Source organism: Nanorana parkeri, unplaced genomic scaffold (assembly GCF_000935625.1).
Source record: "Nanorana parkeri isolate BGI_ZX_2015 unplaced genomic scaffold, ASM93562v1 scaffold2040, whole genome shotgun sequence".
In the NCBI taxonomy this organism is placed as follows: domain Eukaryota; kingdom Metazoa; phylum Chordata; class Amphibia; order Anura; family Dicroglossidae; genus Nanorana; species Nanorana parkeri.
The window spans coordinates 130,801-157,198 of record NW_017308308.1 but is presented as its reverse complement, the minus strand read 5'-3'; the positions used below and the strand labels follow the sequence as shown (position 1 = coordinate 157,198).

Genomic DNA, 26,398 nt, shown 5'->3' with positions numbered 1-26,398 from the left:
GATCAAAAAGTTTAACGAATTAATCGTTAATTTCCCCAGCCCTATAAATTAGTAATAAACATTCTAGATCTAGGTGCATTGGTTACTAGACTCCTGGGATCAGTCTAGACTTCTGGTAAACTATAGGAATCAAATTTCCATGGGAGGCACCTGTGAATGATTAATTTTGAATGGCCTCTAAGTTACTGCACTTGCCTTTGTAGTTTTTCTGCATGTAGTAATAAGACATTTTCATTTTGCATACTTTATTCCAAATAAAATAGGTTATCACAAAACGTCATGAACCATAAGCCCATTGGTAAAGATAGGAAAAATGAAGAAAAAAACCTTAGTATTTCTGGAGGTACTGCCATCATTCAAGTAGTGAAATAACATGCTGAACATGAAATCAGAGATGAAAATCATATTGAAAATAGAGCTGGTGATGAAAAGCTGCAATGCTGCCAATGCAACCTGAGGGTTTAGTGGAGCTCTTCTGACTGCTGGGCACTAGCTGCAGGGATCTGTGTCCCCTCTGATCCCCGCGGGGTTTCGGAGGGGACGCAGAGTCGATGAAACACCAGCTTCCAGCGCAGAGAAGAGAACCAGGGGACACAGACCAACTAATCGATAATGAGAATAGTTGACAACTATTCTCATTATCGATTAGTTGGTTGCAGCCCTACTCCAATCCTGAACAAGCATGAAAATTTGAGAGTCAGAGTGAAGACAAAAAAAATCTGCATGCGTTCGAATTCTGCGCCTCCAAAAGTACCAAAGCCATTGGAAATGCATGAAATATAATTTTCAGAAATAGCAGCCTACATATTCTTTCACTTGAAATTACCTTTAAAGTGATAATGTTATGACAAAGTTACTTACAAAAAAAGACCAAACCTGTAAAAGAGAGACTATACTTACTTTTCCAGCTGCCAGTTTCTTGAATCAACGCCACTTCACTGTTTACCAGGTGCTGCAGATATGTCATCGGCTGGATGGATCAAATACCTGCTAACCCCACCGCTACAATGGTTCCTCCTACCAGGCTATATGTCCTGTAATGATGTATGAGCCAGTGGTTGGCACCACTGTGTGTGGTGGGAGGAGTCGGTATTCACACAACCAGAAGAGTGGAATACCTGCAGCAGCCAGAGGCCAGTAAAGTGGTGGTGTTTTAAGACATGGGTGGCTAGAAAGGCAAGTATAGTTTCTCTTTTTCTCCTTTTATAGTGCCTCTTATTTTACAGGGCTGCAACTATTGCTGCTATATATATACACACACTCCACAGCCACTACACTTCCAGGGATGTAGACTCTTGCTTCCCCTCCAGTCACTGTAGTTTCCCCCTCTAGTTCGTACGTCACTACAGGAACCAAAGTGACTGGCAAGGAGAAAAGATCCAATGTGATGGTGGAAGAATGGCAGCGGCTGGGAAGCAGAGATACAGTGGCTTTTTAATGCACAGGCTGCCAGAAAGGTGAGTGCATAAATACTTCTCATACAGGTGACCTATTTTTTCTAAAAGGAACCCTATGGAAGCATTGTTAAAACTTTACTATGCTTAAACTTGTATGCCCTCTATAATGCCTAAAACCCGTCATGCAGCTCCCTTGAGGTAGACTGGAAGTATACCTCCTGAAGCATATGCAGTGTACATTTCCCTCTCTCTCTATGCTTCCTATATCACCAATCAATTTCAAACTTCTACAGCAAGTTTGCAGCTGATTGCTGTCAAGTAGACACTTGTTAGTTTGGACATTTTACATTTTCTGTATGAGAGAGACAACACGGAGTCTGTAATGGGCGCTCTGTGATCTCTTCCCCTGATGTGTTACAGACAGAATGGAGTCGATGGGCTGATGCAGCAATTCTTGAATAAAAACCTAAAACCCTGAGCCTGTAGGTGGTGTCTATTCTGTGCATCTGAAGGCTTTATTTTTAGTCTTCAATGGAGACCACTTTACACAACTGTCAGCTGTCTCAACACTGGTTATAATGGAGATCAAAAAGCTAGATCATCGTTTACATTAAAAAAATCCCCTGGCTCCAGGACAAACGCAGCTCAGGAGAATTCATTTCTTGTAATTGCTGGATACAATTCTTTCCCCAAAGGCTAAATACCAAATATGCAGCACACTTTTTACAAGTATATACAAATGTCTTATAGAGCAGCCAACACATAATTACAGTAAATCTGCTTCTTTCCAACCTGTTACACAACATCTGCTTATGCTCTGACTTATGTGTAGGACAAAACAGTGACATTATACACAGGTGACAATTGCATCATGTTTGAACCCTTACAAAGGAAATAATACCCCATGATATTATATACCGGAGGCTTGCAGCACAATCTTGTAGTCTACACAGGGTATTGAGCTCACATAAGTCCTTGTTCAGCTATGTTCCCAAGATGTATTATCTCTCTAGAAAGTATTTTCTCTGTTCTTCTATTGCATTCTGCAAAAGGGAGACGTCTGCACCTTCAATGCAAGTTAGCAAGCGGGCACACAGTACTACATGGGTATCTGGAAAACAAGAATAAACCAATAATGGAACTGCTAAGAAAAGGAATTAAAGGACAGCCCCACCCTGATGAGTTCTCTCTACTTTTGGTAGACTAGAGCATGGTTTGTTAACACTCTAAACTTAAGGAAATATCTCCCTGTAAAGTGTATCAGAAATGTCCTCTTAGACATTCGGCACTGTCCCCATTGGAAGATTTCCCCTCACCTCCTGTGACAACTTTCAAATGTTCTATTACTTTATGTACCAGAGAAAAGGGTCACCAGTACAAAAAGAGAAGAGGATGAAGATCCCCAAAGGGGGAACAGACAACAATAAAAACTAGGGATGCACCGATATTTTGGCCGTCGAAACATAACGGATGAAAATGGCACTTTCTGCAAAATGCCATTTTCTGGCCGATATAGCAGTGCATCTGTGACTTCTCTGGGCGCTGCTCTGTGTCCCAGCAGGGAGGAGAGAAACTGTCACAGGCAGCCAAGCGCTGCGGGAGGAGAGCGCTGTAAGCGGCCGGCGTGTCTCCTCCCTGCACCACTCAGCCTACTGTGACAGATTGGGAGAGCGGTGTGGGCACAGATAGCCAGCGCTGTCACAGGAGGCTGAGCTCTTCTCACCGCATCGCTCCACTCAGCCTCCTGTGACAGCTGTCAGGATGGAGAGCGATCAGCGATCGCTGAGTGTTTGTAATTAATTGAGTACAGAGTATGTTTACCATATCCTCAATTATGAATGAATGGGAAGTGATCTACATCACCTCCTGTTCATTCATGATTGTGGTTATAGTAAACAAACTATGTTCTCATGTTATGAATGAACAGGAGCAATCAGTATAGAGGATTCCTGTTCATTCATAACTGGGGCTGCAGAAAAAGAGATTGAGGACTCAATCTCTTCTATTTTAACAGTGAAATGTCAGGGATCTGTTTAGACCCCCAATATTTCCCAGAAGCCCCTAAAAGTAAAGTAAAACATAAAAATAAAAATGAAATATAAAAAAATTAAAGTTTTTAAAAAATAAAAAAATTTGAAAAAAAAAGTTAAAATAAAAAACATTTTCGGTTTCGGTCTGACATTTTTTTTCCATTTCGGTTTTGACATTTTCATTTCGGTGCACCTGTAATAAAAACCCAATTAAACCATTTTTATGAGTTTTATTATATGATGAACTCCCTTGTAAAAGCAGCACTAATGTGCTGTGCGTAAACAATGGTTTGGATGTTCAGTGGTCGGGCATGCCCCCTGCAGTCACAAGTACTGTGCTCCAAATAGAAATGCTCACACTTTGTTGACTGGAACTGCCGTTGTTCACAAGGAAGTTTGGCATACGGCATACAAAAAATACAAATACTTCATTTTTTTCAGCAGCATGATTTCATTGCACTCATATAAAACAAGGATACAATTTGGGTTTTAACACTTCTTTGCGCTATCTAAACCAAAAAAAAGTCTTGGCTTTGAATGCCACCACATCACACAAGTGCACATAACTCATGAAAGGGTTCAATCCCTATCTCGGTCCACCCCAAAATGTAAAAAAAACTGCTTTTGGTGAAGTTGTATCCAAATCCTGTAGACTCACCATCTCCAGATTCCAGCTCGCCCAGTGCCATGTAATGTGATCCAAGACGGGGAGAAAATGGTTCCACAAACCTTGTGTTCACCTGAAGCTTGTGCTGACCTGTTGAGTGGTGGGCTGTGAGCACTGCCTCGGACTGAGTAAAATCATAGCAGTTAAGTCTGCACACAGAAGAGTTACAAGTACCAGGTTACTATATTACCTTATCAGAACAATAACATAATACCTGTAAAACCAAGTAAAACTTACAAATAGTGGAAAGTCCTGCAAAAAATATATAATATAATAAAATATTTTTTTTTTATAAAGCTGCTAGCAGGTATAAAGTGCACCTAGAGGGACATTCACATAACTTCAGCAGCTTTCACTGCTATGGCCAAATGCCAGGCTGTTCTGAATGGGCAAAGCTCATACACTTCTTCCTCCTGCTTGACACACATTCCTTTTGACCTACAAGGCAGCTCCTCGCTATCTGGAAATGTTGGAGCTTTGCTGGCAGAGAGCAATTAGAGCTTTGTCAGTTATGTGCAGACACCCCTAAGGCTGGGTTCACACCTGGGCGTTTTTCAGCGCTGATCGAAGCGCTGAAAAACGCTCAAGCAGTGAAATCCCATTTCCTATGGGCATGGTTCCCAACTGGGCGTATTTCAGCACGTTTTGATGCGCTGAAAAACGCCCTACGCCCGAACTAGTACAGGAGCTTCTTTTGGGGCGTATTTCCACGCGTATCCATTAGGATACAGCCGGATAGCTTTCGTAAACGCGCGTTGTCTAAGGTTTTTCATTTTGCCCCTCACCACATTTCAGCAAATCTACCACAGCATTTACCAAGGCCATATTAAAATTAACCTGTGCTTTGCTCACAGATGGCAAAACAGCAGAATCGCTTAACTGCTGACCTCCCCAGCTCTCCATACATCTTCCCTACTTTATTCACACAAAAAAATGGTACTTCTAGGTTTAATGAGCCTGTAGGACTCCCCTTCTTTGAACAGGACAGCACTGATAACTAAATGCTGTCACATGGGCTCGGGGAGAATCTGCAGCCATATGCAAGGGAACAAAAGAAAGTTACTGGACTGTCAGCCGAAAATCTGGGTCTGAACGTGCGAATTGTGGCCGTCAGCGACTAGTCAGCCCAAGAAGCCATCTCGTGGAGTCATCTCGTGGCCCAACAAAGTACTGATGGGGTGGTCATAGTAATCTGGCCAGTCAGTGTATGCCCTCATTATCTGGTTGCTCCTCTGTGGATCCACGATCAATGCGCTGTCTCTGGAGTAGTCACGGAATCCAATATTCATATTATTTGTGCCACTGGGGCCTGAGGAGCCTCCCTTTATCCCCCTCTGCCTCCCTGTCTCTTGACCCACTGACTCACCTCTCTGGTATTCCACCCTAGACTCTTGTTCTCTGGTCCTTATATGTTCTATGTGCTTTCCCTTCTTTCTTTGGTTTGTTTACTGCCTGCATGTCTGGGATGCAACACAGTCTTTTTTTAATTGCCCATACGTTTTCTGTTTGAGACGCACTTTACTACTGAAATTACATGGCGTTGACCCTATGTCTTAAAACTTGGGTATTTGCTTATGTTGCTGCACACTGAATGGGATCCGTCCTGAAGGACAATGTATCTATTTATGCCAATGTCTCCTGTTGGATCGTGTTTGCCAGCCCCTATAGTGTCTTGATCTCTTTCTGGATTTCCTTCTTAAATTTTTCTTTTTGTTTAACTGTATTATTGTACAAAATGCTTAATAAACTGTTATTTAAAAAAAAAAAAAAACCTATACCCTCATACATCCGTCCTACTTTCTATAATTTGAATTGTAAAAAAAGGGTTACTGCACACTTGCTTTTCAGAAGCTGCGGGCTTACTCCAACTTCTGATACCCTGGAAGAGCTGCAGTGAAACGTGTACTGACAAATGTTTTCAGGCAGAGCTACCTACTGTCTGGCTCTGCCTGAATGTAGTTCTTTGCCAGTGCCCATGTGCTATTTTCAGGCATTGGCACCAATAGTTGGGTGATGCGAATACATAAGCATGGTGCACTGTGTAGATTAGCCAATATAAAGAGCTCAGTATTCCACTGCAGTCACTTAAACCTTCCTGCTTATTAAACACATTGTGTAAGGCTAGCCATACACAGCAAGAAATTACCACCAATATATAGGAATCGCCTCAAATTATTACAGAGAGTGGCCTTGCCAGACTCAACAAAAGGTTGATTACTCAATCAACTTTTGTAGAAGTGGCCAGGCCAGAGCCAGCTGTCACAATACAATAGCTGCAGCGGGAGATCAGTTTACGATTGCTGTTAGAAGAATGAAAAAAAAAAAATCTATTAGTGTATGGCCAACTTAAAAGGAGAACTATGGGGTAAGTATTTTCCCCCATAGTTCTCCTTAGGGTAACGGGAGGACATAAACTAGCGTGCTCCCGTGACATAAAGCTCAGTATATCGCGAGCTACAGCATGCGGTATACTGAGACCACTGCAGCCGGGACCGATCCTGGCAATACTGTCGAGATCCACCCAGCTGAGTGACAGCTGGCTCTGCCTATCTAGAGGCAGAACCAGTTGTACCCGCCCCCTCCCCAGTCCATTCCGCCAGTCCGCGCTCGAGGATCGGAGCGGGGAATTCCTGCAGGGAGCCGTGAGTGACAGTCCCGGCTCTCTGCAGGGACATGATCGAGAAGTGAGCGAGTGACGCTATGTGTTCGCTCACTTCCCGATCTATAGAGCCAACGTGTGACAATTTTATTGTCACACTTCGGCTTGAACTATGAGGTTGAGTGAAAATCACTCACCTCATAGTTCTCCTTTAACTTTCAATGAGTCAGCCAACCCATAGAATAACATCAGTAAAGCAGAACCACTGAAAAGAGCTTGCACACGTAAGAAGCTAACATGGCTGCCTCAATGTACATATAAAGTAAAGATAGAAACAAGGGTTTCTTAAACATATACACATTAATAATAATTATCACATCAAGCCTATCTGCTTTATATGTATATCTATTACAGTTGAAAAAAGAACCTTTGCTGAACTAAAGTATATGTAAACCAGCCACTCAAATCTAAAATAAGCTTTCACATGTTAAAGAAATCTTTTTAAAAAATGACAATATATTTAAATTTGGAGATTGCATCTAAATAATTCTTGGTGATCCTGCCATTAAGGTCCTTGTTCATGCACTTCCTGCAATAGGAGGACAATACTGTGTCCCCGTCACATGTTCTCCCAATGTAGACTTCAAGCCGCCACACCAAAGCAAATAGCACAGGTTCCAATGTTGCCACCATTAGGAAACCCGCCCTTAGAAATGATGAGCAGTAGTTGCTGAAGTTCATGTAGGCAGGAACTGGATGTAGGACATCAGCAGTACTGAGGGCAACAAAAGGTACACAGGGGGAATTTATCAAAACTGGAGCAGACAAAAAGTGGAGCAGCTGTGCATGGCAACCAATCAGCTTCTCTCTTCAGTTTGTTCAGTTAGGATTTAAAAATGAAAAAGAGAAGCGGATTGGTTGCAATGCAGAGCTGCTCCAGTTTTTGTCTGCTGCAGTTTTGATAAATTCCCCTCACAGGGCTTCAGCAAATTAAATGTCGCTCAGTGAGGGTTTACATGCAGTTTATTTAGCTGCTAGCCAGAATAAAAAGAAAACAAAAGGGGAGTGAATGAAAAGGGTACGTTCCTAAGTTTTAACTTTGGTGCTGAAGTCACTATTTGCATAAATATGAACTCCAGAATTTGTGGATCTCAGGGTACCCTAAAGGCAAGTCTTGTACATTTAGGTGCCTGTTTTTCACAAGTCCTGGCAATTTACTAGTTCTAAAGTCAGCCAAGGTTCACATGAAAAATCTTTAAGCCCACCTCTGGGATCCATGCTCTCCCACTTCAAAGCCCTTTTCTCACCTCCGCAGTTTTTAATACTTTTTACTTCCCTTTTTCTGGCTGGTCATGTGACGCAGTGGGTCCTTTTCCTCCCACTATTGAGTGACCCTGGATGATGCAGTGGCATTGACCTCATGACAACAGCACGGTTCTCTCCATCAATATACTGGTAGTACAGGAAGCCATTCTCAGGAGGCAGTGCTATGACGCCCTGTACTCCTAGTCTTCCAGGTTGAGTGACACCAGGTATCATTCAACCCAGAAGACTGAGAACATCTTGTCGCTGGTACTGCAGAGGAGGACAGCTTCAAATTGAAGGTATTGCTTTCTTTCTTTACTCTAACAATCAAAAAAGAATGCCTCCATGTCTATAATTTGAGATCAGAGTGATTGTGAATGTTCATGTACCATGTTATAGAGGTGCCCTTACCCCACTAATGTACTGTATGCTTTTCTTGTCAGATTGAGTGATTAGAACCATGGACCTGCAGCTAAAACAATGAGCTATAATTGAATTTCTGGCGAAAGAAGGTTGCACCCCTAAGGAAATCCATAATCGGCTAAAGGATGTTTCCCATAGACGCTCTAGTGGAAATCCGGCTTCTCCTTAAAACTTCTTCACCCAACGCTGCACATTGCTAATGTACACTACAGCATCCCTTAAATGCTCAACCTTCTTTCACTAGAAATTTAATTACAGCTCGTTGTTTTAGCCGCAGGTCCATGGTTCTAATCACTCAATCTGAATGAGAAAAGCATACAGTACATTAGTGGGGTATTAGTGGGGTAAGGACACCTATATAGCATGGTACATGATCATTCACAATCACTCTAATACCTTGGTTCTCAACTGGTGGGTCGTGACCCAAAAGTGTGTCGCGACCCCGTGTTCAGTGGGTCACTGGATGCCTTCCACTTTTCTAGGTGAGAGGCTCCTCAGCCTCCACCTAGCGCAGTACTGTCAGTTCTCATGCCAAGCAGCCATCCAAAATATGCTGCCCGATGTCGAGTGTCAGCTTCAGGTGGGATGGGATGAGGCTATGGCCGTGAGGGAGCTCCATCCATACGTGCATTGCTTACAGCTCCCTCACGTGTTCTATAGAGGTGCCTGGACCGCAGTGATGTCACATTCTGGCTCCCGTCACCTCTACAGGGCACACAAGGGAGCTGTATAAGCACTGCACATATGGATGGAGCTCCATCGCAGCACAGCAGCCCACACTGGACCCCAGGCTGAGGATCCACTCCAGTTCTTGTAAGGGGCGGGAGACTGAGTAGATCTTAAAAAAAAGATTCAAATATTTAGTTTTTTTGGAGTGTGTATGTTAGTGTGAGAATATCTGTGAGTGTGTGAGATTATGACTGTGGTTGTGTGTCTTTCAGTGTTTTTGAGGGCCCGTTCACACTAGTAGTTCTCAACGCACTGTACCGTGCAAAATGTTAAATGCACTGTACCATGCAAAATGGCACCTACCGCAAATTCTGTTGCGGGAGGTGTGTTGAATTGCTATTCATTTGAATGGCACCCCAAACTCACCTCCCACCCACAGTTCGATCGCCTGCAACGGAACGCGCGGTACCACAATATCGTGTGTTCCAGTATGGTGCGGCATTGGTCACGACTGAATGACCAAGGACAAAAGTGGGTACTGAGGTTACGCAGATTGAGAACCACTGCTCTAATAGATCTCAAATTACAGACATGGAGGCAAACTTTTTGACCCTCATAATGTGCACTAAATATCACAGCTCTAGAAGGGCTCATAAAATGTTTAGCTTGATTTATTACAGGTATTTCTGGGCGTTTTGTAGCGCGTTCGAACGCTCTACAAAATGCTCAAACACCGAAATCCCATTATTTCCTATGGGTATGGGTCACACCTGGGCGTATTACAGGCCGTATGAACGCGCTACAAAACGCCCTACGCCCAAAGAAGTACAGGAGCTTATTTGGGGCGTTTTTGTTGTGCGTTTCCATTGGAATACAGCGAAGTAGCCCTTGGAAACGCGCGTTTGTCACGCCTTTTTTTTTTACCGCGAATCGCGGTAAAAACGCGACAAATGCGCATATTCCATACGCCTAGGTGTGAACCCAGCCTAAAGCTGGCCATACACCTATAGATTTTTTCTATCAGCCTATGGTCACATACTCTGGAAGCAGTGGTCTCTCTTTAGCTGCACATACACCTATTGATTATCTGCAGATTTTCAAAGGTCAGATGGAAAAAGTGCAACAGATTCCTCCATCTACACTAAACTGCGTGTATGGAGGAATCTCCCACTGGGCCAAGCTTCAGAATTTTGCTAGTTGGCCCCGCTGGCTCTCAAAACACCTGCATCCAATCAGATTGTTCAGGTAGTTTGACAGCCAGCGGGGCCGACTAGCTGTAACACTCTGGGTTATAACAGTGCAAGGATCTCAGCTAAAGATATGATGTGGAGAGTTTTCTCCTAGGGATCAGATATCGTATATATCAAGTAGTGGGTAGCAGGATAATTCAAACAGTTCAGGCTTCTACCCAGGCTTCCAATCAGACATTAAGTACTTGAGTATAGGAAGTGTATCACAGGCAGACTCTTTGATAACACCGTGGATAGTAGTTACTAGCGCTTGGGAAGGTTTCACAAGGCAGTCTTTTGATAACACATTAGAAGTAGACAATAAGTACTTGCATTTGGGAAGTGGTTCACAGGCAGTCTCTCCTTATGAACAGGATCTATCTCCAGGTAGCCTTGGTTCAGAGTCCTTAGCAGGGCTAGTAGAGCTTGTTAGGTGTGTACTACAGCCCATGCAATCAAGCTTGTCCAGGATGATGTGCAGAGAGATGCAACAGTGACACCAGTTTATGTCTCAAAGGAAATGTCAAATCTTAGAAAATGGAGGAAAAGATATCTGGTGATGGTATCAAATGACATCCAGGTGGAAAGCACTGTGGAAAGGTTGCCTTTGAAGGTAAGCTGCATGATGGCGTCAGAAATGAGGTTCAACATGCGGGATTAGGAGGGGTATTGCCCTGCGTCTTCTCCCTTGCTCGAACGTCGGGCAATTGATCTTCCTGGCTTAAGCCAACAGTGGACGCGGGGCCTGATGAACTCATGGATCACGAGGCGGAACCCTGCGCTGATCTGTGAGCGAAGGATAGGTGAGTTCATTACACTAGCAAGGTACTGAAGCTTGGTCCAGTGGGAGAATCCTCCGTCCACACAGTTTAGCGTAGGAGGAGGAATCTGTTGCACTTTTTCCAACTGACCATAAAAAATCTGCAGATAATCTGTGTGCCTGGGCAGCTTTAGAAGTTGGATTTTGACTCAGGAGAGCCTTTACGATACCACTTGGACAACTGCCCTGGAGATGAGTCACTTAACATTGTGATGATAATGGGGTTTTGAGTCTGATAATAACTAAATACAGCATTCTCTTGTCCCCTAGTTCAGAGCAGATGCAGGTCTTCATTTAGTCATTTGCCAGGTCCCTCCACATTCCACAGAACAGAGATCTGCTTATCTGGCCTGTGATCTTTATTGCCCAGCACCAGTGAGACGCCGCAGCTGAAGCGGATCCCGACAATTATGCCAGGTTCCGCCCATTTGATTTATTACAGGTATTTCTGGGCGTTTTGTAGCGCGTTCGAACGCTCTACAAAATGCTCAAACACCGAAATCCCATTATTTCCTATGGGTATGGGTCACACCTGGGCGTATTACAGGCCGTATGAACGCGCTACAAAACGCCCTACGCCCAAAGAAGTACAGGAGCTTATTTGGGGCGTTTTTGTTGTGCGTTTCCATTGGAATACAGCGAAGTAGCCCTTGGAAACGCGCGTTTGTCACGCCTTTTTTTTTTACCGCGAATCGCGGTAAAAACGCGACAAATGCGCATATTCCATACGCCTAGGTGTGAACCCAGCCTAAAGCTGGCCATACACCTATAGATTTTTTCTATCAGCCTATGGTCACATACTCTGGAAGCAGTGGTCTCTCTTTAGCTGCACATACACCTATTGATTATCTGCAGATTTTCAAAGGTCAGATGGAAAAAGTGCAACAGATTCCTCCATCTACACTAAACTGCGTGTATGGAGGAATCTCCCACTGGGCCAAGCTTCAGAATTTTGCTAGTTGGCCCCGCTGGCTCTCAAAACACCTGCATCCAATCAGATTGTTCAGGTAGTTTGACAGCCAGCGGGGCCGACTAGCTGTAACACTCTGGGTTATAACAGTGCAAGGATCTCAGCTAAAGATATGATGTGGAGAGTTTTCTCCTAGGGATCAGATATCGTATATATCAAGTAGTGGGTAGCAGGATAATTCAAACAGTTCAGGCTTCTACCCAGGCTTCCAATCAGACATTAAGTACTTGAGTATAGGAAGTGTATCACAGGCAGACTCTTTGATAACACCGTGGATAGTAGTTACTAGCGCTTGGGAAGGTTTCACAAGGCAGTCTTTTGATAACACATTAGAAGTAGACAATAAGTACTTGCATTTGGGAAGTGGTTCACAGGCAGTCTCTCCTTATGAACAGGATCTATCTCCAGGTAGCCTTGGTTCAGAGTCCTTAGCAGGGCTAGTAGAGCTTGTTAGGTGTGTACTACAGCCCATGCAATCAAGCTTGTCCAGGATGATGTGCAGAGAGATGCAACAGTGACACCAGTTTATGTCTCAAAGGAAATGTCAAATCTTAGAAAATGGAGGAAAAGATATCTGGTGATGGTATCAAATGACATCCAGGTGGAAAGCACTGTGGAAAGGTTGCCTTTGAAGGTAAGCTGCATGATGGCGTCAGAAATGAGGTTCAACATGCGGGATTAGGAGGGGTATTGCCCTGCGTCTTCTCCCTTGCTCGAACGTCGGGCAATTGATCTTCCTGGCTTAAGCCAACAGTGGACGCGGGGCCTGATGAACTCATGGATCACGAGGCGGAACCCTGCGCTGATCTGTGAGCGAAGGATAGGTGAGTTCATTACACTAGCAAGGTACTGAAGCTTGGTCCAGTGGGAGAATCCTCCGTCCACACAGTTTAGCGTAGGAGGAGGAATCTGTTGCACTTTTTCCAACTGACCATAAAAAATCTGCAGATAATCTGTGTGCCTGGGCAGCTTTAGAAGTTGGATTTTGACTCAGGAGAGCCTTTACGATACCACTTGGACAACTGCCCTGGAGATGAGTCACTTAACATTGTGATGATAATGGGGTTTTGAGTCTGATAATAACTAAATACAGCATTCTCTTGTCCCCTAGTTCAGAGCAGATGCAGGTCTTCATTTAGTCATTTGCCAGGTCCCTCCACATTCCACAGAACAGAGATCTGCTTATCTGGCCTGTGATCTTTATTGCCCAGCACCAGTGAGACGCCGCAGCTGAAGCGGATCCCGACAATTATGCCAGGATCCGCCCAGCTGCGTGACTGACAGCTGGCTCTGCCTATATAGAGGCAGAGCCAGCTGTACCCGCCCGTCAGCGCTGGTGGATCGGAGCGGGGAGGAGGGAATCCAGCCCCTCCCCCTGTCACGGCAGAGAGCCGTGTCAGGATCGAGAGGTGAGCGAACGGTATGTGTTCGCTCACCTCCCGATCTACTGAGCCGACCTGTGACAGTCTCATTGTCACAGGTCGGCTAGAACTATGAGGCGAGTGAAAAGCACTCACCTCATAGTTCTCCTTTAACCAAAAGTCATAAACCTGAGTTACAACTTCAGCTCCATTTTATCATTTGGAATTGGGCGGTGATAGTGTAAAATAAAGGTTCATCCTCCTCCTGCTTTCCATCCCAAGTCCTGCCCTAGGGGCCGGCTCCCTGACACCCCCTAGAGGGCTAACAAAAAGATGCTGAAGGCAGATAGAGGAAGCTCTTGTGTTTCCATTAGAAAGCACATGGTGGCAGCGAATGTTTGGTGTGTAAATGTTTAACTGCGGAGTTAACCAACCCAGGTGATGATCGCTCTCAGTCTGCTGGCCTGAGATTGTGTCCTGCGAGCTGTGAAATCTCTGTGCAGGGTGAGGCTGAGAGTGGTATCGCCACGTCCTTGTGACGCCCACGCTCGGTTCAGAACTGCGTATAGTCACATGTGATTGACGTACAGCGGGTTCGGGCCGGGCGTATGCCACTTAACATTTCTTTCTCTACAAAGCTCAAAGCATCTCTCAACACCAAACAGATTTTACCTTCCAAATGTTCTCACAGTGGATCCAGAAGGCACTTTTCCTGAGCTGATGTCCCATAGGTACTGGTACTCTGCAGGAGGTGGCAACATCGTGTACCTCAAGTCTCTTCACCTACACAAAGAAATTATAAGTTAACTAAACCTCTTTCTGACGGATGACAGACTATCTCTGACCATGAAGCATGGTTGATCAATATATTATATCACTGATTTTGGAACAATAGAATTAAGCGTAATGCACATGGAAAAGAACCAATGTATATTTATATTCATCACAAAACATTCAGAAGGTGGCTGTTTTCTACGTCTGCCCCCAGATCACATAATAATGGAAGCCAATTGTGCTAATTCCAGACTCATTTAGAACAGTAGGTGGTTTCCCAGCCTTTAGGAAGCTGCTGTTTAGCTTGGGGTAGAGGTGTTGTGTAGTCCTAACTAGGAGTGAGCAGCCCAAGGGGACAATGCTGCTCCTCCACAGATACAATATGGTGAATGAGTGTTTTCACCCGAGGACAGTTAGTGTATTACTGGCTGGATCACCAGGTATGGAATATGTCCTGGAGAGGGACTTCAAAGTGTCGGTAAAGGCAATGCTCTGTTTTTTTAGTTTTGAACATAGTGTTGCGGGGTTAGACCTTCTGTGAAAAAGGAACCTGACCCTCCTTTCTTTCTTTAAATCCCCTTTTAACTTTTTTGCCAAGTTGTCCTTTATAAACATAGTCACACACCCAGCAAATCCATCACTGTTCTGCAGTAAACTGCTATTTTGCTGCTGCTCACCAGGTTCCGCGCTGCCAACTTCCACTCTGATGTCATCTGCGAGTCAGCTGTCTCTTCCTGGTTCTTGCATATGGCCCCCTGACAACACTCATGCACCGCGGGACATTATCAATGGGCTAGCTGCAAGAGATAGCTGGCCCCCATGGTGAAGCATCATGGCGCATGTGCTATGGATTACCCCCAGCTCTCATGAGCTGTATGACGTGGTGTCCTCAGAGGCTGCGGGCATAGTTCTCATTTTTGTGCAGCGCATTGGATGCCACCGCAGACACGTTGTACACATTGTAAACAATAATAAAGTTTTTTTGAAAATGTAAACAGTGACAGCCTGTGCGTTGTATTCCACACTGCTCAAGCTGCCACACCGCACTAGCCTGTCATTAAAATACAGCATTTTAGCGGTTGGGCTTATGTGAATGGGCCCTTAAAGTTTTGCTGTGGTCTGTGTTCCTGCTGGAAAGATTTCCCCCTCTACTTGTGTTGGAGACCTTTGTCATTCAGCCAGAAAGGGATGGGAAGTCCAGATTTGGTGAAGAAAAAGCCCCTAATAGGGACACCTATTCCAGTGACAACTTTCAAGGATGGGAATTACGTTCATTTCAGAGAGATTTCTTCTCATTTCCTGTTGAGTCCCCAGAACAGGAAACAAAGGGAAATCTCTCAGTCTGGACAAAGGTGGCAATTTTAACCCTTTCCCACTGTTCAACACTAAAGAAAAACAAAGTTTAGGCCTTACATACACCTTACCTGAGGCATCAATTACAGATGGACTAAACATTTAATAAGCCATTCTCCCAATTCTAATGAGTTGTATCAGAACACTGCCGCTTCACGCATGGCAAGAAAGGACATGAAGTGGCAAGTTACATGACCCCAGTGAAGCATGGATAAGGATGACAGCTCTGAAACTTGCACCTTTAAAATCAAGTCAGAAGGGCAGCTGCTTATTAAAGCATAACTATTCCTGCACCAGGTGTGAGTTCTGTTTTTCTCCCCCCACCCCGAGTTTTACAAGTCATTTTTACTTGACTACAAAGTACTAGAAACCTGCTTGACATCCAAGTTTCTTTCAGACCAATAGCCAGAAAATGACTGCAGCTGTCTTCAGATATTCACGTTGAATCCACGGTGGCAGCCGCCATTTTCTTGTAGACCACCGCTTACCTGACTAGAGCCCCGAAGTAGGCTCTACAACACTCAGCTGGACGCACGTTGCCCGGAAAGCAGCGCGGAGCATGCCGGGAGTTGTAGTGTGAAGGCTACGCTCTTCCTATTCGGCTCATGTGACAGATGGAGGCGGGGATATACTTGTCACATGTAAATCGGGGCAAAGGACGACTATGGCCAGTTGCAGAGTTGACAGCAGAAAGATGAATCCGGACCTGAGCAGGGAGAGGGCCACAGCCTCCTTTAACCCGGAGATCATCACCAACATTCTGGATGGGACCCCGGAGAAAACCCACAGGAGGAGGGAAATTGGTAAGGCCATTATATATATATATACATATATACATACACACAGTGTATGGAGGAGGACAGAGGGGGGATACAGCTGTGTGTACAGGAGGAGGGAGATTAGTAGGGCCAATATACAGAGAGGGAGGGTACAGTGTATGGAGGAGGACAGAGGGGGGGATACACCTGTGTGTACAGAGGTGGGAGGTAAGTAGGGCCAATATATAGAGAGGGAGGGTACAGTGTATGGAGGAGGAATACACCTATGTATACAGAAGGGGGAGATTAGTAGGGCCAATATACAGAGAGGGAGGGGGGATACACCTGTGTGTACAGGAGGGGGGAGATTAGTAGGGGGCCAATATACAGAGAGGGAGGGTACAGTGTATGGAGGAGGACAGAGGGGGGATACACCTGTGTGTACAGGAGGAGGGAGATTAGTAGGCCAATATATAGAGAGGGAGGGTACAGTGTATGGAGGAGGAATACACCTGTGTGTACAGGAGGAGGGAGATTAGTAGGGCCAATATATAGAGAGGGAGGGGTACAGTGTATGAAGGAGGCCAGAGGGGATAGACTTGTGTGTACAGGATGAGGGAGATTAGTAGGGCCAATATACAGAGAGGGAGGGGTACAGTGTATGGAGGAGGATAGAGGGTAGGCAAAGATAGGTTAGGGTGGGGGGATTAAAGTAGAACTCCAGGAATTATCTTTTATGGAAAAATACATAGGTCCAGCTTGGCTCAAAAGGGAGATTTTTGGACCTCTAAAGAGAGACCACTGCTTCCAAACAGAGTATGTATCCTACTTTACAGCAGGGCAGGGGGCGGCCTTTTGTACTCAGACTAAGGCTGCTTTGTGAAGAAAACAAACTGTAAGACTTTGCACCCCTTTTGTTTTAAAGAACATGGAATGTGTTTAGCTAGTTTTAAACTAAAAGTTTGATGGGGATTTAAATTCAGTCATTCTTTAGGTAGCCCCGTCCATGCACTTAGAGTTCAGCTTGTGGAGTTTGATGTATTCTTATTGCTGTTCTAGAGAGCCTTGTGATCAACGACCCAGCCTTCCACAATGAGGACCCTAACTTCTTGTCCCGCAGCGAGCGGTATGAGCTGGCCATCAAGAAGAGTTCTCAGATGGTTAAGAAGATGAGAGACCATGGCATATCAGACCCTGAAGAGATCTATTGGTTCAAGAGGTGGGCATTCCAAATACACATTTCCTGAATATTTTCATGGACATTTTAGACTAGCTCTTTCCTTGTCATATTTGCAGTAGCATTCCACATTGTTACAAAGTCATCAAATAGATTAATGTTTGGGGACGAAATGAACCAAAAAGCCCAGTTCTAAATTTCTGTAGATCATTGACTTTACAAAACAGAAGATATTTATATCATCACATTGTCCATGAAGGGCTTTATGCCTCATTTAATGGAGACCTGTCTTTATCCTATTTGTCTTCCACAAAATTATTACAATATTAAAACAAACAAGTACTAGTAATCTCTGGCTGCACTATGATGCGGTAATGCAGCTGGAAAAAAAAACCCTGATCATTCCCCTCAAGCTTGCAAACTGTGTGCTTGCTTAAAGAGACATTAAACCCTTTTTTAACATAAACCAATACTGTAATGTGTGCCTTACTGTAATCCATGGTAGTTTCCCTTCTCTTTGCTGCTCTTCCTTTTTAAATCCTCATGTCTTCTCATGCTGGGCAGAACTTCTGTTTTGCAGCAGACTGCCTTGTCTCTGAAATGGATACATGGTGTCTGTGTGAAGGTTCACAACCTGAGCCAGCACTACAGGAAGAGGCCCTCAGCTGCAAAGGGAAGTTCTCCCCCAGCATGAGAAGACATGAGGATTTAAAAGGAAGAGCAGCAAAGAGAAGGGAAACTACCATGGATTACAGTAAGGCGCACATTACAGTATTGGTTTATGTTAAAAAATCTGAGGGTTTAATGTCACTTTAAGTATTGTTTCTCCAATACTGGCGTTTCAGAGAAAATACAGTGCACCGTCAAAGATGGCTCCATTTCAGCACTGAAATAGCCCAGGCATCGGCCTGCTAAAGCAATGCACACAGAAAAGCACTTCAGATTAAATCTGAACTCTAGGCAGATATAAAAGATACAAATGAATGCAGCCCTGTAATCATTAATACACCATTAAATGTATTTTTTTTTAAATACAAACAGTGTAAGTATCTGAATCTGACCTGACAGCCACTTGCAGTCCCTGTGCAGCAGGGCTGGAACATGAGAGGAAGGAGCTAATTGGTTTATGTGCCGCCCAGAAGCATGCTGAAAGGAGAGTGACAGAGAGATGAGCTCATCAATGAGCTGCTTCTCCTCTCATTGTTCAGTCACATGCTGGGGTAAGGGGGGAAAGGTCCAGAACTACCGGGGCTCAGAGGAAGTGGGTTGAATGATACTGTGCATCAGACTGTTAACATCTAATTTTAGGAAAAATGTTCTGTGGTGGAAATCTCTGGACTGAAGGTAAATATGTCAGCAAATTTACTATCTCTTTATCTTCTTATTTTGGGTTGGAGGCCGGCTTTAAATCTGATGGAACACTGCAAACAAAGCACCACTAACTACATGGACTGATGCAACACTGCTGCGAAAAACTTGACACCTAGTGCATGAGTAGCAGTGAAAAGTTAAAGAAAATGGGAACACTCATTTCAAAGTAACCTGTCAGGCTGATATTGTGGGAGCTATGCATTGTTAACTAATGTTTGAAGGTGCAAGCTCCAAGGGTGTAATTCTTATCCTTGTTTCAGTAGTTACTAAGTCAGTGTACAGCCAGTGAAGTTTCGAAGTGCCCAGTTTGCATACTCTGGCCAGGACAGTGATTGGCTTAGCAAGGAAGCAATGTTTGCCATGACAGAGCCATAGTTGGCTCCATTTGATAAAGTCAGCAGTACCTACTTCCATCTTTAATATTATTATTATTATTATTATTATTATTATTATTATTATACAGGATTTATAAAGCCCCAACAGTTTTCGCAGTGCTTAACAAAAAAAGCGAGACCGTACAGTTACAGTACAAGACAGGAGGGCTGGGAGGGCCTAAAAGTTTATGTTAAAGTATACTGAAAAAAATCTATAAAAACGATATCAACATACTGACTAAAAATGGCCTGGATGGGAAGGGGGTTTAACCCCGCGGATGTCAACTGGTTAAAGAGGAATAACTGGTTTTATTTTTGGCAAACTGACTGTTTTGAAAGGACTATGTGATACTTTGCATAAGGACATTTATCAATGAAATTTGAAACGTATTGGATGCACATTGACTGCAGGTCAGACTGCCTGTCATTTCACAAAGTCTGTAAAAAAAATATTTTTCAAAATATAGCAGAATATGTTTATGCCATTATGGTGACCCTCCCAGCAAAAATAAAAATAAAGAATTCTCCTACCCGACATTCACGACGATACCACATATGTGTGCAGTATATGTAGTTTGTACCCATAATAGGGTCCAGAAACAATAGTGCACATTGTTTTTTCCTACCTAAAACACACCGACACGAACATGGACAACATAAACACTAATACTAACACTAACCCAGATTAAGCCCTGATCTATTTTTTCTTTTATTTAACAAAGACTTCTCCCCTAGTGCAGAGAAGAAATGGTACAGGGTAGGTTTCCATTTACAGTGATCACCGTGATTGGCTATTAGTGATCACATTGGTGGAAGCCAGACCTTCTGGCTCCCAATGAATTTTGAGGCCAGGAGCTGTCAATGACAGCTTGGTGTGGGTGCTGGGGGACACACAATTGAGCATGCTCCCACCACTATATACTGTATATGTGTGGTGCCAGTGAAGAAAACCCCCTTCCATTATGCCACATTTATGTGTGATGCCAGCAGAAATTGGTTAAAAGGATAAGTGCACTTATCCTTGCAAAGTGAACTTATTCTGTTTGCCCCTTTGCACTGACCTAATGTAACCCACCCTCCCCTTCCACAGGTGCATACTTACCTGGATGCGGTGGCCGTGGCCTGCAGTGTTTGTTTGCATCCAGTACCGCAAGCCTCACTGTCCCGGCCACACATGCGTACTAAAGCCCCGGAGACCTCCATGGACCCATCTCTCAGTCTCCAAACTTGCAACACACCCCATAGAAGTATATGGGGCTGTAATGTGCAGCTGTGGCCAGGAGAGTGAGACTTGCAGCGGTGAATGTAGACAAACACCAGAGGTCACAGCTGTCTGATCCAGGTTAGTATGCATCTGTGGAGAGAGAGAGGGTGGCATCGTTAGGTCAGTGCAAAGGGTCAAACAGGATAAGTGCACTTTGTCTTTGTACACTTGCAGTACAAAAAGCAGTGAAGTGAAGTTACTGATCACAACCGAGTCATAGCTGCAAAAGAGCTATAGCAAACAGAAGTCTGACAATTGCCATTTGCCTCATTAAAGGCCAGGCTCAGGTTTTACTAAACAAATAATAATCCACCCCCCTTAGCCTTCCTAAGCCCAACTGTACTAACTACCTCCCCACCACTTCCCGGCTGCTTACGTACAGTACCTCCTGGTCCAGTGTTTACATCCTTGGTGGTAAAATTCCTTTCAGCACTGGCCCCCAGCTTGACTTGAATGGGGCCCATATACTGTGGCTGCCCACCATTTTTATACGGCTCCATTTAAGAAGGAACTAAAACACTGTGAAGGACATGATTTACAGGGCTAGTCATACAGAACGTTGCAATGACCTCTTCTTTGTGCCGAGGTTTGGGTAAAATTCCTTCTCATCTGCAGAGGTAACTCTGTCGCACCCTTGCAACTCAGTTGGCAACTCAGAATTGCAGAAGCAGACTTCACAATACAAAAACACTGTTTTTTTAGTATTCTGGGATAGTTTTCTCATAATGGATTTATGATTTTGTTTTTATTATTATTTATTAACCTTCATACTACTTGGTGGAAAGATTTGTGCTTTCTAATGCATAGAAAATAGAAGCAGCTGTATTCTGATAATAGGAGAAGTCCTTTCGGGTTGTGAGATTGAGTTGTGTGGGGTTTTGGGTGTGGAAAGCTCCTGGACATATGCAGGACAATGAGGGTTGTGTGTGTGTGTGGGGGGGGGGGGGTGTGGGGGGGGGGGGCTTGGGTGTGGGAAGCTTCTGGAGATATGCGGTACAGTGGGGGGGTATTGGGTATGGACGTATGCAGAACGATGCATGCCAATCTAAAGTGAATGTCCAAGTATCTTGTAGTGCCACTTGTTTGGGATTTGGGACCTTTGTCACTATGAGTTCCATAAGAGTATCACCGTTAGATCTGATTAACAATGATAAATTGAGCACGATTAAAATATTGGACACCAGAAGAAGCAAGATGGCACTTTAAGATTTTTCTGTCCCCTTCTAGCAAAGCCACTTCAACTAGTAGAAAAATCCCTGACTTTTTAGGTGTTGTAAGAGTAGGTGTGCCTTCCCTATGTGACAGTGCTGCTGCTCACTAGGCCCTGAGTGCTGTCAAACGGGGACTTGCCTAAGCATGCTTATGCAAATATCACCTTTCACACTTTCTTGATTTGCATAGGAAGAGTTGCAGTAGTGCTGGGAAGATGGAGACATGGAACTTTAAAGGCATAATCTGGCACCTTACCATGACTACTCCAGTGGGGAGGGCTCCATGTGTCTTCACAGGGTTATTTTAAACAAGTAGAGCAACTGTGTCAACCAATCACCAGTTATTTATCTTATCTTACTGTAATAAACTGATCACTGCTTGTTATGTGGGTTATCTTTGCCCTTTGTACTAGATGGAATAAATCCATAGTGTCATGGTTATTAGGTGTTACACTGAAGTAGTAAAAAGTTATTGTATATCTGTGTGGTGTCCTTGGAAAAATTGGTTAAATAGTTTATCCTCGGAGTATCATTTTTGTTACCTGCTGAAATATTATGTTCTAGTAGAATTTATAATGATGGCAGGCTTGCTCCCACAGGTGTTCGAGAGCTTTAAAGTGAATATTGGTGAATAACGTAAAGCTGTGTTCCCTTTGAGTAGCCAAGCATTTGTTCGCATTGTGCCCATGATTTAATATTCACTAATATTCATTTTAATAATTAAACGGCTTCCACTCCTTTAGTAAATTAACCCCAAGGTATTCAAGCCAGAGAATCTGCATGATATTCAGGTAATAAGGAAACAGACATGGGGGAATAAGCTTTCCCTAATCTATCTAAAACTAACAAAACTTTGTGTGGAGGTCCACTTTGAGTCCCAGTGATCCTCAGGATCTGTAAGTAACATGTAGATAATGTATTGATGTTTATCTTTCTACTAAGAGGCAGTCGAAGAGCTCACATTTTCTCTGTTGATGAACAGAGCGTGAACATTTTGATCAGTGGCTTTGCATATACAGTTGTGTTCTTAAGTTTGCATTCCCTGTTCCAGAATTTGTAAGTTGTGGACCATTTTTAGGAACCATAAGAATAAGCTTGGATCCGTAGACATGTGTTTCAGATCCTTCAATGTAATGTTATTTTGTTTCTGAGATAACTCAAAACTAAGACTTAACCATAATGGTCCTTATCGTTCTAAATGATCAGGGCGGTTAGTGGGTTACAATATCCATTTGTACTATTTAGCCATCAATATACAGTAGCTCCGCTGGCTCTCCTCCATTCCTCTCAGGAACATCTTCTTTGGGCCTCCCTGGATCTTAATTGCCACCCAGTCCCCATTTTCATGCTCGCATAGTTACCCTTCTCAAAATAGCCACCTGACATCAATCCTATTTTATATCACTACCTTACAGTGTGGAATAGCATCAAGTACTCTGGTCATTTAAAGGAGAATAATGAGGTGAGTGATTTTCACTCATGTTCATAGCTCGAGCCGACGTGTGACAATGAAACTGTCACACGTCGGCTCAATAGATTGGGAAGTGAGCGAACACATACCGCTGCTCGCTCACTTCTCAATCCTGTTCCTGCAGAAAGCCGTGACTGTCATTCACGGCTCTCTGCAGGGATTTCCCCCGCTCCGATCCTCCAGCGCTGACTGGAGGAACGGGGTAGGGGAGGGTACAGCTTGCTCTGCCTCTAGATAGTTCTCCTTTTAGTTTGGCACTGGTTCAGATAATCAGTTTGTTTTTTTTCCCCACCTGATTTAACTGACCCCTTCCAATTTTGTTGGTGGTCTCATCATGGTTTTAAGGATATTTACAATCTTGGGTATTAAGTCTTTTCAACAACTTCGGGAATCTTACGCAATATCTTAATGTGAACATTAACTTCCATTCTTTATTGAAGGACTTAATAACTCAACGACCTATGGCAAGATAAATTGGGTCAGTCTTTGTTTCCTGAGGACTGGTGGGATATTTGGACTGCCACATTGTACTGCTCCAGAAATGTGGTGGCGTTGAAGAATTCCTACAAAGTTCTCTTCGATTGTGCTATACCCCAGCTCGTTTTGCAAAATACATCCCGACTGTCCACATGTTTCTGAGGTTGCCCTGAGATTGGTACAGTGTTACATATATGGTGGACTTGTCCATGTGTGTCTAAATTATGGATTGGAGTATACAACTTTATTCTTCCTGTTCTTCATGTCAACCTACGCCGGGACCCGTGTGATGTGCTTTTGCTTAAACATATCCCACTTGAAAAAAAACACTGTTACCCATGTCTTTGCTGCTAATAAAATGACCATAGCTAGGGCCTGGAAAACCCCCCTCCCTAAGTATTGAAGAGGTCAAGAACCGAATCCGGACTACCTTGGTCAATGAAAAGGTCACTGCGATGCTTAAAGACACACACGAGAACACTTTTTGAAGATATGACAGCCTTGGATTACATACTCCAAACCAAAAGATTTTCCAGCCTCTCTTTTATCCATCTGAAATTCAGACATCTTCAACTTCTTCAATCTTGACTTTTTCTACTTTCTTGCTTTCCTTACTTTTCAATCTCTTCTTCTTTCCTTCTATTGAAACCCCACCCTTCTTTCCCCACCCTAATTTCTTCCCCTACCTTAATATCTTCCCATATTCCCTCCTCCTCTTTCCCTTATGATCCCCAGTATACCTATCCTAGAGTCCCTCCCCTTTGAACCTCCATCCTCAAATAGCTTTTTGGGGGACCCTAATGCCTCGTACCTACCCAGACTATAATCATTGTTTTGTACTGTCAGAGCTATATGTATTGCATTATTTTCTGGCTGTTTGTTACATTGGTCTCTTCCTGTCCCATTTTTAGGGACCTAGATGTGTCTTTTGCGATATTGTTTGAACTGACTTCTTAAATGTACAATTTTTTTTGTTGTTTTTTTTAAATTTGAAAACCCAATAAAATATATGTCAAAGAAAACATAAGAGTAGGCTTTGCAGAATAGCACAACCATTAATTAAACCATACCAATAATGGGCATAACAAAATGGTCCCGCTCAAAAGTTTACATACCCTTACTTCTTGATCCTGCATTGCTTCCTTTAGTATTAAATACGGCTTGCAGTCTTTTGTGATGGTTGTGAATAAGGGCCTTTATTAAAGGCCCTTAGTAAAGTTGCCATTGTTCTCCAAAGTAGCCCAATGATGTTGAGTTCTGAAAATTGTGATGGCCACTCCAGACCCTTTACTTTTTTTTTCTGCTTCATCCACTAAAGTATTGGCTTGGCTCCCCATGTATAGCTTCAGAGCTGATGAATGAAAATCATCCAGTATTTTTTTGCATTCATTTTGCCCTCAATTTTGACTGAAGTCACTTAGCCTTTGTAGCTCACGCCCCCCAAAATACCAGAGATCCACCTTCATGCTTCACAGTAGAGATGATGTGCTACTCTTCGCAGGCTGCCATGTGATATTTGTCTACAGTAGAACTGAGTTCACATGTATGGATATCGAATGGGTGTTAGATGGGGACAACATAATACCATTATAGTAAATTACGAGTTAAAGGCTGTTTTAAGAATTGTATTAAGTACATAAGGTCTGGTCTGGGTACCTAAATGGATAAAAAAAAAGAAGGTCCTTTCTTCTGATTTTGTATAGTTTACACTTCGCCTTCATAGCTTTGTGACCAAAGCTTCTTTTTGGTCTCTACGCCTCAAATGACATTGTTCCAGTAGTTTTGTGGTTTCTCAAGGTGCTGTTTTGGTGTATTTGAAGTAAACTATTATGTGGTGTTGGTGTAGCAAAAATGGGTTAATGTTTTATAAATTCTGCAAGGGGTATTTAAATTTATGAGCACAACTGTATTATACTTGGGCCATGCATTACAACATATAGGCTATATGTTACTCTTATGTGTGTAAATTTTTTTCTAATTAGAAGATCGCCCTTGGGCATAGTTTGAAGTTTGTACAGACTAACACTGTTCTAATCTCTTGAACAGATAAAGTCTTATAAACCGATATCAGGTTAAGGTCACATGCAGGCAGCATTGCACTTTACTCCTTATATGTGGGTAGATAGGGAAACTCTCCTAAGTACATAGTTCCCAACTTCAAGTGATCGACAAATCTAGACTGCTAATACATTCTGGTGCAAACTCGTTTTTTTATTCCTTTGTTCCAATATACTGTATGATTTAAAGGAAACCTTTCCCCGAGTAGTGGATCAAGACTGCCATTGCTGACATTTCATTCTGCAAATGCTAGCCGTCTGCCTGTCCTGCTGATGCTCTAACTTTAATATTCTCACCAAGAATATTATCTTTAGAAAGTCTGATAATCTCAAAGCAAATTGACTGGTTCTAAAGAGGGGCCATACAGTGCTGAGTCCACCACAATCTGAGCATTCTTTTGGATGATCGGATGAGAATTGGGCTATGCAGGATTTCCTTAGGGGGTGATAAGCTTGTTGAAAAAGCTCTCTGTGATGAAGATGGGCAGTTGTCTTACCAAGAGTTGTTCTTTGTGAGACAGCTGTCCACCCAGAGCTTCACCTAAGGGCTAGAGAATGTATTCCACACTGTGCCTGTATTTTATATTCAATTCATAAAATGCATATAGTCTGGGGGGGGGGGGGGGGGGTCTGTGGCGGCT

At 43.4% G+C, this 26,398-nt stretch overlaps 2 protein-coding genes across 5 annotated transcripts in view; one reads left to right on the top strand and one right to left on the bottom strand.

The window, feature by feature from the left end:
- Nucleotides 1–2,031: 2,031 nt before the first annotated feature.
- TEN1 (TEN1 CST complex subunit) lies at nucleotides 2,032–16,120 on the bottom strand. Of its 2 annotated transcripts, none has more exons than XM_018572460.1 (4): nucleotides 16,086–16,120; nucleotides 14,143–14,253; nucleotides 4,086–4,243; nucleotides 2,032–2,508 (listed from the first exon to the last, which is right to left on the bottom strand). In XM_018572460.1, exons 2-4 carry the CDS (start codon nucleotides 14,229–14,231, stop codon nucleotides 2,399–2,401), a joined length of 357 nt encoding a protein of 118 aa, XP_018427962.1. In that variant the 5' UTR covers nucleotides 14,232–14,253; nucleotides 16,086–16,120; the 3' UTR covers nucleotides 2,032–2,398. The 2 variants fall into 2 exon arrangements, with proteins under 2 accessions (XP_018427962.1, XP_018427963.1); XM_018572461.1 differs by having other exon boundaries at nucleotides 2,032–2,440.
- A 104-nt stretch (nucleotides 16,121–16,224) lies between these two features.
- The window catches only part of ACOX1 (acyl-CoA oxidase 1), a 36,946-nt gene continuing 26,772 nt past the window's right edge, over nucleotides 16,225–26,398 (top strand). For 2 of the 3 annotated variants that reach the window (XM_018572464.1, XM_018572465.1), the window contains exons 1-2: nucleotides 16,225–16,400; nucleotides 17,415–17,574. In XM_018572464.1, the coding sequence (XP_018427966.1) occupies nucleotides 16,262–16,400; nucleotides 17,415–17,574 (299 nt within the window). In that variant the 5' untranslated portion in view covers nucleotides 16,225–16,261. Of the gene's footprint in view, nucleotides 16,401–17,414; nucleotides 17,575–19,278; nucleotides 19,297–26,398 lie in introns of all 3 variants that reach the window. The other variant, XM_018572466.1, reaches the window with a different exon arrangement.